Source organism: Pelophylax lessonae (genome assembly GCF_965119305.1).
Source record: "Pelophylax lessonae genome assembly, chromosome: 5".
Taxonomy (NCBI): domain Eukaryota; kingdom Metazoa; phylum Chordata; class Amphibia; order Anura; family Ranidae; genus Pelophylax; species Pelophylax lessonae.
This window is the reverse complement of record NC_138772.1, coordinates 142,111,126-142,123,346: the sequence shown is the minus strand read 5'-3', so window position 1 is coordinate 142,123,346 and position 12,221 is coordinate 142,111,126. Positions and strand designations below refer to the sequence as shown.

At 40.0% G+C, this 12,221-nt stretch overlaps 1 protein-coding gene across 4 annotated transcripts in view; it reads right to left on the bottom strand.

The window, feature by feature from the left end:
* OXNAD1 (oxidoreductase NAD binding domain containing 1) overlaps positions 1-12,221 on the bottom strand; it is a 126,925-nt gene that overhangs the window by 44,217 nt on the left and 70,487 nt on the right. For all 4 annotated transcript variants that reach the window (XM_082259591.1, XM_082259589.1, XM_082259590.1 and 1 more), the window contains exon 7: positions 2,364-2,606. In XM_082259591.1, coding sequence (XP_082115717.1) covers positions 2,364-2,606 — 243 coding nt within the window. The remainder of the gene's footprint in view (positions 1-2,363; positions 2,607-12,221) is intronic.

Here is a 12,221-nt window from a genome sequence, read left to right as displayed (position 1 = left end):
GCATGCAATGCCAAGCCGCTGCAAGCAAAGCCAACAGAATACTGGGATGCATAAAAAAGGGGATTCACTCCAGAAATAAAGAGATTATTCTCCCTCTCTACAAGACTCTGGTCCGGCCACATCTGGAGTATGCTGTCCAGTTCTGGGCACCGGTCCTCAGGAAGGGTGTGCTGGAACTGGAGAGAGTCCAGAGAAGGGCAACAAAAATAATTAGGGGAATGGAGGGCATCGGCTATGAGGAAAGACTACAAGCACTGGACTTATTCTCTCTCTCGAGAAGAGACGATTGAGGGGGGATATGCTTTCGGTTATATCTGCAAACCAAGGCCCGCATTTTAGGGCCATTAATAAAATGCACTCTGCATTATGTCACCTGTGATGCAGTTCTTGCTGCAAAATACAGCAAAAATAGAGAGAGCTCAGTGATTGGAGAAATAGTCGTGTGACTTGGCTTTATTTTCTAAAGAATTTCTATTTCTATTTTCTAAGGCTAAAAAAGACTAACAGCATTGAGATGAAAAAAAGAAAATGGTAATAGTTTATCATTTAACCAACAAAATGTCTTGTCAGTTAGGGTTCAGGTTTACCATAACAGTTACACTATACTAAATGTCATCCATTAAATAGAAAAATAAACCATGATTATTGTTTCCTAACGTATAAAAATGCCAGTAAAAATACAGGAATTAAACTCTAGCTCTCTTGTTTTGCCTGGCATGAACAAATAATCAAATAATGAAATTTACAATGCAGATTCTTGATTAGCTCTGGAGATTAATTTTTTTATATGAATCAAGCAAAAAAAAAAAAACCTATATTTTATAACTTTACATGTGTGCTAAGCACACCCCCCGTAGCAGTGCCCTTAGCTCTTTGATTCACATTTCTGTGTGAATGTACAAGAAGTACATGGTAAAACCATTTTAACATAGCCATTTGGCATTAAAGTGGCCATGTGCAACTGTTTTATATTATACTATGCAAACAAGAAGGAAACGTTTTTCCTGATTAAATTATTTAAATAAAGCATACGTATAATGGTATGGAAATACAGAAAGGGGATATTGCAGCTTTGCTGTAATACTTCTGCATATGTGACCAATCAACAACCTGTTCTATTACCGTTACTGAACCCAAACTGTATATTTTAGTTACGTACAGCTCTCAGCAATCCAATTTTTCCCTGATGTGTGCACTACTGAAATGCATGCATAATCCAGCAGAAAATACAATGTTGCCAGTTCCTATGAGGTTTTTTCTAAAGCACGGACTTATATAATTGTGCATCTCTGTGAAGCTGTCTCTTCTGATCTTTGCCCCATTTTCATTAAAATTCATGGAGCTGGAATACAACACACTAGATGGCAAATGTTTTGTGCACACCTGAACTGACCATGACATCTACAGGAGTTTGTTGAACAGCCACTTCCAAAACTATGGGCATTAAAGTGCTTCTAAAGCTAAAATGTTTTTTTACCTTAATGCATTCCCTGCACTGTGCCAAGCTGCACTGTGTGTCAATAGACGCACACAGCACGGCTCGGCATTGAGCCTGCACATCTGCACTGACAGCAAGCAGATTGCTATGGTGGCAGACACAGAAGAGGAGCAGAGAGCACTGGCTGGGGACCCCAGAAGAGGATGTTCGGGGCTGCTCTGTACAATACAATTGCACAGAGCAGGTAAGTATATCATGTTTGTTATTTTTTTTTCTTGGCCAACTGTAGGTCGGGGCTCACTTTGTGGGAATTTGCACCGATTCAGCCCTAAAAACATTTGTGAGATCAGGTAATGATGTTAGGAAAAAACCCTACTCTACAACTGGCATTACAATTCATTGTGCTGAGGTTAGGGCTCTGTGCAGGCCACTCAAGTTTCTCCACATAACTGGCCACTGTGCACAGGGGCATAGTCAAGTTATGACAGAAAAGGGCCTTCACCAAACAGCTACCATGAGGTTGAAAGCACACAATTGTCTAGAACAGGGTTTCTCAACCAGGGTTCCTCCAGAGGTTGCTGGAGTTTCCTTGAGCAATGAGCAATTTCTGCCTCTTAGATAAGTTTCCACTGACACCATTGATTTTTTTTTTTAGCTATGGAAGAGGGTAATTCTTCCCAATGATCACAAGTGTATGGAGGATTCTTCCCAAAGACCATCACACAAAGGTATCATGAGTTGTAGATATAGTAATTTTTAGCAGGGGCTCCCTGGGACCAGAAAGTTATTTTAAGGGTTCCTCTGTGTGGGAAAGGTTGATCTATAACAACAACATTGCACTATAAGTTGCAGCATTAACAACACTCTCCAGTGGAAACACCAAAAGTCTATAATTTAGCACATTTGATGCATATTCTGTAGTTACCTTAAATAATAATTCGCTAGTGTTCTTGGCACAGTAATAGAGCTTTACGTTTCCCATTCGGAAACCTCTGCCTGTTGTCTCAAGGGCTCTGTGAAGATCAGCAACATGTAGCAGTATAGAAAACAAAGGATTGATTCCTACTCCACCAGCGATTAAGACCAGATCCACTGGAGGGTCTGTTGCCTGTGGATCAAAGAAGAACTCTCCTCCTACACGTAATGCTACTTCTGAGCCAAGGGAACACTGTAAAAGGGAAAACGAGACACAAAAAGAATATTAGCAGGGACACATGGGAAAACCTGTACATGTAAGGCAAACACACAGACACCATGTGTAAAATAATATTTGAATATTAGTGTGTGGTTGAGATAATATTGATTTTATATATATATATATATATATATATATATATATATATATATATATATAAATACATACATACATACATACACACAGTTGTGCTCAGAAGTTTACATACCCTGGTCATTTTTCCAAGAACATGAATGATAACACAAAAACTTTTCTTTCACTCATGGTTAGTGTTTGGCTGAAGCCATTTATTATGAATCAACTGTGTTTACACTTTTTAAATCATAATGACAACAGAAACTACCCAAATGACCCTGATCAAAAGTTTACATACCCTGGTGATTTTGGCCTGATAACATGCACACAAGTTGACACAAAGGGGTTTGAATGGCTATTAAAGGTAACCATCCTCACCTGTGATCTGTTTGCTTGTAATTAGTGTGTGTATAAAAGGTCAATGAGTTTCTGGACTCCTGACAGACCCTTGCATGTTTCATTTAGTGCTGCACTAACATTTCTGGATTCTGAGTCATGGGGAAAGCAAAAGAATTGTCAAAGGATCTGCGGGAAAAGGTAGTTGAACTGTATAAAACAGGAAAGGGATATACTGTAAATGATATCCAAGGAATTGAGAATGCCAATCCGCAGTGTTCAAACTCTAATCAAGAAGTGGAAAATGAGGGGTTCTGTTAAAAGCAAACCACGGGCAGGTAGTCCAACTAAAATTTCAGCCACAACCGCCAGGAAAATTGTTCGGGAGGCAAAGAAAAACCCGCTTACAATGCCCCAAACAGCACAGAGAGAAGCCTCAAGCCTTCTGGCACAAAGTCATTTGGAGTGATGAGACCAAAATTTAGCTTTTTGGCCACAACCATAAACGCTACATTTTGAGAGGAGTCAACAAGGTCTATGATGAAAGGTACACCATTCCTACTGTGAAACACATAGGTGGATCGCTGATGTTTGAGCTACAAAGGCACAGGAAACTTGGTCAGAATTGTTTGCAAGATGAATGCGGTATGTTATCAAAAAATACTGGAGGCAAATTTGCATTCAACAGCCAGGAAGCTGCGCATGGAACGTACTTGGACATTCCAACAGGACAATCTTCCTAAACACAAGGCCAAGTCGACCTGTCATTGGCTAAAGCAGAATAAAGTGAAGGTTCTGGAGTGGCCATCTCAGTCTTCTGACCTCAATATCATTGAGCCACTCTGGGGAGATCTCAAAACGTGCAGTTCATGCAAGACAGCCAAAGAATTTACAGGAACTGGAGGCTTTTTGCCAGGAAGAATGGGCAGCTCTACCATTTGAGAAGATAAAGAGCCTCATCCACGAATACCACAAAAGACTTCAAGCTGTCATTGATGTTAGAGGGGGCAATACACGGTATTAAGAACTGGGGTATGTAAACTTAAGATCAGGGTCATTTGGATAGTTTCTGTTATCATTATGATTTAAAAAGAGTAAACACAGTTGATTGATAAAAAGTGGCTTCAGCCAAACACTAACCACGAGTGAAAGAAAAGTTTTTGTGCTATCATTCGTATTCTCTAAAAAATAGCCCAGAAATCATAAATTCTGCCAGGGTATGTAAACTTATGAGCACAACTGTATATATACATAGACACACACACACACACACACACAGTATCTCACAAAAGTGAGTACACCCCTCACATTTTTGTAAATATTTTAATATATCTTTTCATGTGACATAACTGCAGAAATGACACTTTGATATAATGTAAAGTAGTGAGTGCACAGCTTGTATAACAGTGGACATTTACTGTCCCCTGAAAATAACTCAACACACAGCCATTATTGTCTAAACCACTGGCAACAAAAGTGAGTATATCCCTAAGTAGAAATGTCCACACTGAATCCAAATTTTTAATATTTTGTGTGGCCACCATTATTTTCCAGCATTGCCCTTATCCTCTTGGGCATGGAGTTCACCAGAGCTTCACAGGTTACCACTGGAGTCCTCTTCCACTCCTCCATGACGATATTACAGAGCTAGTGGAGACCTTACGCTCCTCCACCTTCCGTTTGAGGATGCTCCACAGATGCTTGATAGGGTTTAGGTCTGGAGACATGCTTGGCCAGTCCATCACCTTTACCCTCAGCTTCTTTAGCAAGGCAGTGGTCATCTTGGAGGTGTGTTTGGGGTTTTTATCATGTTGGAATACTGACCTGCGGCCCAGTCTCCGAAGAGAGGGGATCATGCTCTGCTTCAGTATGTCACAGTACATGTTGGCATTCATGTTCCCTTGAACTGTAGCTCCCCAGTGCCGGCAGCACCCATGCAGCCCCAGACCATGACACTCCCACCACTATGCTTGACTGTAGGCAAGACACACTTTTCTTTGTACCCCTAACCTGGTTGCCGCCACACAGGCTTGAATCCATCTGAACCAAATAGGTTTATCTTGGTCTCATCAGACCACAGGACATGATTCCAGTAATCCATGTCCTCAGTCAGCTTGTCTTCAGCAAACTGTTTTCAGGATTTATTGTACATCCTCTTTAGAAGAGGTTTCCTTTTGGGACAACAGCCATGCAGACCAATTTGATGCAGTGTGCGGCGTATGGTCTGAGCACTGACAGGCTGACCCCCCCCACCCCTTCAACCTCTGCAGCAATGCTGGCAGCACTCGTATGTCTATTTCCCAAAGACAACCTCTGGATATGATGCTGAGCACGTGCACTCAACTTCTTTGGTTGACCATGGTGAGGCCTGTTCTAAATGGGACCTGTCCTGTTAAACCGCTGTATGATCTTGGCCACCGTGCTGCAGCTCAGTTTAAGGGTCTTGGCAATCTTCTTATAGCCTAGGCAATCTTTAAGTAGAGCAACAATTCTTTTTTCAGATCCTCAGAGAATTCTTTGCCATGAGGTACCATGTCGAACTTCCAGTGACCAGTATGAGAGAGTGATAACACCAAATTTAACACACCTGCTCCCCATTCACACCTGCGACCTTGTAAAACTAACGAGTCACATGACACTGGGAGGGTAAATTGCTAATTTGGCCCAATCTGGACATTTTCACTTAGGGGTGTACTCACTTTTGTTGCCAGCGGTTTAGACATTAATGACTGTGTGTTGCGTTATTTTGAGGGGACAGCAAATTTACACTGTTATACAAGCTGTACACTCACGACTTTACATTGTTGCAACGTGTCATTTCTTCAGCTTTGTCACATGAAAAGATAAAATAAAATATTTACAAAAATGTGAGGGATGTACTCACTTTCGTGAGATAGATCTATATATATAGATATATATACAAACACACACGCACACAAAGTATGCATCTTGGGTTCCCCATTACTCTCCTATCTAAACAAAAACCCCACCCACTTTGTCGGAAAACAGGAAAAGTTTTGATGAAGATGGGCCTAAATATAACAGATAAGAAAGAAGGTTATAACCGCGCTAAAGGTGAGAGAAATTGTGAGCTGCGACTTCAAGTGTGACCCAAACCCATAAAATTATGCAATATAATAAGTCGCGCTATGTGAAAGAAAAACAAATAAATGTCCAACTAGTAAATGTCCCAAAATTGAACGTAGGTTGTGACTAATAATGTTTGAGAGTCTTGAACATAACAGGCCTATCATTAATATAAAAAGAAAACTTGTACGTAAAAAGGTAGTTAATAAATTTACATTTCCCAGCTTTCCTGCAGTGGGGGGGGGGGGGGGGGATTGGGGACATCATCATCTTTCTGATGAGATCTCGGGGAGTGCCTCTTAATCTTGTGATGATGTATAGCAGTGCAAAAAGTGCCTTCTCCCCATGACTGAGGCTACTCAGCATTCCTTGGGATCACGCTGGAAGAATGGTGACATGATCCGCACCTAGGCCTCACAGAAGCATCAGTAAGGTTAGTGTATATTAACAAAATTTTTACCCTTAGGTTTTTTTTTTCTTAATTGTAATACAGCATTTTGGCATAAGGGAGGGGGTGCTTAGTAAATAAGCAGACCTTGCATTTTAAGTGAAAAATCTGCTTTAAATACATGTATTATCCAGAATAATACACCACTACTGCATGTAGCAGTTTATGACAAGTAAATGTGAACTGCTCTTAGGAGCTTTCTAATGGTCATTTACCTCTTCAATACCTCCTAATTTTGTTATAACCCCTGTACAGGGTCATTATCCCCCTAACATACTAATCCTGAGTACAGTGCACTAATCTTTTGCTTACACAGCTTAGAACATACATCATACATACACTGATTTTACTGAACTTATAATAACACAAATGTAATTTTTCAGCAAGGCCCGAGCAAACAGAAAATCTAAATACAATCAATGTTCATGTAGTAAATAATAATTATTTTTTCCCCCAGGCAAATTTTTAGAAGTAAAGGACCAATATCTTCCATCTGTAACTTGGAAGGCAGATATCTACCATCTGCAACTGGCTGCAAGAATAGCATTGTATGGCATTAGAAAACACTTGGCAATTCAGCCTACTGGCATGTTCACGATTGTTCCATGTTAATGAGAGTCTGTATCATTGTGTCTGCTTGCTCATCACACGTGAGTATTCTTATGCATATGCATGCATATCGTGCCCACTAATACATGTGTAATGATAAGTATAGTGTTAGCTAGATGCAACTGGACTGCTGAAAATAAAACTGGAAAATTGATACTATTTTTGCCAACAGCCACTAAATGGATTTCACTTCCATTCCTTAGCAGGTGTGAAAATCAAAGCAACCATCTGATTGGCTGTATTGAGCATGCTTTCCTTTTTTGCCAGTTTTTTGCAAAAGTGGAATTACAGTCAATTTTGTTTTGGTTTTGGACAGATTGAAGAGAAGTGCTAGCATTTAAGGCAATGGACAATGGGAGCACTGAAGACATCCAGAACACCCCCTTCATCACAATCTGTTTTACAGATTTACATAATGCTACCAATGAGAGGGAGAACTTATACCCCATTTGCAAATGCAAAGCAAGATCTCTTACTCTGGAAAAAAAAAAGGTAATGGGTTATTCAGTTTGTGCTCAGCCCAATGAGTTTACAAGTAAGCAATACCCTGAAGAAGAACCTTCCTACAGCTTTATTGGATGGTTAAAACTTAAGCCAGGAACAAGAAAATAACTGAGAAGGCCCTTCAGCATCAAACAAGTAATGAACATGGCACTGCAAATCACTTTGTGTGAGCCCCCGTAGTAGGGATTTAGTGAAATACCGGTTTGATTTAAAGTCATAAGAGATAACATTATGGAGATTGTGTAATCAATCCAAACTAATAGTCATTATTGAAGATTTAATAAACGGTTCAATGCAAGATAGACCGCCTGAACTCTTCCATCTAATGAATTTTACTTGCCATCTCCTTACACTACGAATAAGCTAATTGGGAGTGAAATGCATCAGAGCACAAGGTGGTCTGTCTTGCATTGAACTCTTCATTGAAGCAGTTTTAAACCCAAAACCAAAAATGTAATATATTGCAGCTTACCAATCATTAGATGTGGTGGCTGGAGTACTGCCAGGTCTGTTTTTTAGCTTCAGTTCCAAATAAAGTCCATTTGTTCCCTTCCCCGGTCTAATTCTTATAACACTCCTACTGAATCTTACTGAGTCATCAAAAAGGTACAAAATCCCAACCAAATATCATTCCACAAATTGTGCTTTGTCAAAGGCAAAGCAAGTACCTCTGCGGTCACATCTATCAGCTATTTAAAAATGGAGGATGGTAGAATCATGATTCTCCACCTTGGAGATGCATGCTTTATCAGTACCTATGTTTATCAGCAGGGCCAGGTTTCTCAGCCCGTGTCCATGGTCACCATAGTGATAACACACACCACTCCAAAGTAGGGGATCAGAATTCTACTAACCTCCAACATGAATGTAAGGTGGATACCCCCTTACCTAGAACTTTGGTGTCCAAGTCCTTTTTTTCAAAGTTTAAAATTATTATTAGATTAAACAACATTTTTCAGATCTTAAATACAGCTATTCCTTTTAAAATCCTAGCTCACAGTGCAACTTGAAAATTACAACCATAATAGGAAGGATTTATAATGACATAAAAAAAAAAAAAAAAAAAAAACAGAGCAGAAGCCAGTACCCAAGAGCAGAGAAAGCCAATCATGTTATGAACTCACTGAGCTAGTGTAATCCTAGTCTTAGAGAAGAATCAACACTGCTCATAGCATTGATGTTAAGGAATTGTCTTTTTTTAAAGCTAGTGTTAATAGAAAACAGAACCACAACACAGTTAAAAGGAAGAGGTTTGGTTTGTACTACCAAACAACCCATTCCTTGCCACTTAAAGTGTTACTAAACCCAGGACCCTGCATTCACTATATCTACTCTCCCACAGTACACAGAACATGGAAATGCAATTATTTTAGTAACTATAAACTGCTAAATACCTTTTCTCATCAGCAGTCTATAGCAGTCTTGTGACTTCGATCAGTGTCCAGCCGAACACTGGTTAAAGCTTGTAGGAGAAGTTTTCATTCTCCCCAGATTTTTCTATGAGGTTGGAGAACCCCTGACCCTCTGTCTTGACAGTGCTTTTTGGCCCTATGCTGATCACATGCACCCTCCCAATAAAAAAAAAAAAAAAAAAAACTCCTCTCTAAAAATATACACAGAACTGAGCATGCTCAGAGTGACTCCAAATGCTCTCTCTTATCAGATGATGGATTGGGGAAAGTGGAAAAAATGGGAGGATCAGAAAAGAAAGGATCAAACAGCCTTTTTACACAATGCGGAGGACTAACCCCCTTTGGTTCCACACTTAGTATAACAAGCATGTTTTACTACATATACAGACTGATTTTACGGTTGTGGGTTTAGTAAACACTTTAAGTTAAACACAATGAGAACAGGATGATGATGAAAACCAAAATCTGTGCTATAATCTACTCTGTTAAAATGACTGTTAATTTTTTTTTTAAATAACAGAGCGGTCCTGAACTTCTTCCCGGGTCCACCACCAGTGCTTCTCGCTCCTCCTCTCTGGCAATTTCAAATCAAAGCCAGTGACACAAGATTAGGGGATGGGATCAAGTCCCACTGTCTGGGTCTATAGATGCAGGCAGCGCTGCTTGGGAGCTCACTTGCACGAGTTTCCCCATAGAAAGTAGCTTACTTTGGGGGGACTCGTGCAGGCTTGCTCCCAAGCAGTGCTGCCTCCATCTACAGACATAGACAGCGGGGCTTGGTCCCACCCCCTGCGTTACTGGCTTTGATAGCAGCAGGAGCCAATGGCTTTGATTGACAGCAGCGGGAGCCATTGGCTTCCGCTGCCTCAGCATAGCCTATGAGACCAGGAAGTGAGGGGAGCAAGCTGCTACAGATGGGCACAGCACTGGGCTGAATCAGGCCCCAGGTAACTATGGGGGAGGGGGGGGATACTGCTACCTAAACATTTATTACCTTAATCCAAGGAATGCATTAAGACAAAAAATGTTTCGGCTTTATAACCACTTTAAGGTACTCTTTTCTGTAATGCAGTGACTTTTTGTGAGTGCCTGCCTCCTCCCTGGATAAATTAAAATGACTTGTATTAAAACTAATTTGAATTCTGGGACACTTGATGCTGTAAACTGTGGGTAGGAAAGGGGACAAAAACCACAATCTTGATGCCTACCCAAAGCACAAAACTTATAAATGGGCAATATTAATTAAGTGTACATACAAAACTGAACACAACAGGGTAAGGGATAGGGCAGTAAAAAAACTTGGGGCCTACTCCATAAAGCCCTTTTCTGACCAGATTTAATCATACTTTACAAAAAAAACATACATTCAAAGGCTGTAAAACCAAACAGAGCTGATATTTTGAGTACTTGGTGGGGCCAAGCCTGTTCTGTATGTCCTATGGACACACAGAGTGGGTCTCAGGAGTGAGTATGCACGAGTGTCCCCATAGCAAGCGGCTTGATAGGGGGGCACTCGAAGAAAGGAGGAGCCAGGAGTGCCAGGGGGGGGAGCCGGGAAGAAGAGGTTCGGGGCTACTCTGTGCAAAACCATTGCACAGAGCAAGTAAGTAGAACATGTTTATTCTTTATTTTAATACCTTAATATCACTTTAAGGCAACACTTTCATCAGGAATAGGCAATCAAAACACAGCAACAGAAATAAATACCTGCTTTTTTTAATGCAGTGCACCTAAGTGTGTGTTGCACGGCAATGTGAGTCTGTTGGCACTGACTGTACTAATGTATTGGGGTGCGATTCTAAATAAATAACCCCACAACGTATTACACAAAGTTCCCTCTGTTACCATTGTCCTATTCCTATTGACTACCCTCCCCAAGCTAACTGTAACAGTCTTCAATATAATTGATTGGTCTTTAGTCGCAAAAGCCTCTGTGCAGGATTACAAGTAGACAGCTTTTGCATTCAGGCCTATGAAGAATTTAGAAAACCTAGAACTCTGCACCCTGAAAGTGCACCTCCTTGTCACCCAGCACTTATACCTCTCCACCCCCCTGCACCTCTGACTCTAAACCATTCTACATCCCAGCACCCATACCACTGCTCTGCCATTGTGAACGTTCCTGCTGCCAGAATGTTTATACTGCTCTGATAAACAGTGTCAATTTATGCAAATAAGCAAGAATCTATAAGTGAAGAGATTCTCAACTTATTTCCATAAATCAACAAAAACTTGAGATCATTTAGTGGTGCTAAACTAAAGATAAGAGGAGTACAATTTTGTGCAAATATATATATTTATTAAATAGAATAAGTGCAGAATAATGTCAAAAATATAACTGGTAATAAACAAAAAATGCGGAACAAAATTCAATAAGATGTTTCACACAGGTAATGTGGGAAATGCATTCAAAACAAAATATTACAGAAAATCAAGGTAACCAAAGCCCATAACTTCTGGAATGTGATTAATAGCTTCTCATGAGCTTACGGAATATGTAAACAGAATTTGACACGTGACCTCTCTCAGCCAACAGATGTTCACAACTCAATGTATAAAAAAAAACGCATGGACAAAAATTGTTACACCGTGCACCAAGACTTGCTAGAAGTCCAGATAGATTTTGGTAAAATAAACCTCCATTTAGTTAATTTATTTTAAGAATACATCACAACTGCCCCATTTACTATGGGCTGAAATCAGCCTCAAGGGGATATATACATAAGCATATAACTACCCCCAAGATTAGAAAATAGACCGATCATACTGCAGTTAGAATTATCTAAATTCAAATCTTGATGCTATAAGGATAATTATGGATAAATCAGATGTACAGTAAAACCTTGGATTGAGAGTAACTTGGTTTGAGAGCGCTTTGCAAGACAAGCTAATTTTTTTTATAAATTTTGACTAGATATACAAGCGATGTCTTGATATACAAGTAGCGTCACGTCACAACTGAGTATAAAAGAGAAGAGAGCTGCCTCTAAGTGTAGCAATATGGTTACATTTAATGAAGGAACAACATTTAGCAACTCACATGGTTGATGATTAAAACAGGCACATCTAAGTATGCAGGTATCCAGGGTAAAGCTGTTCACATAGACTGTTCTCTGC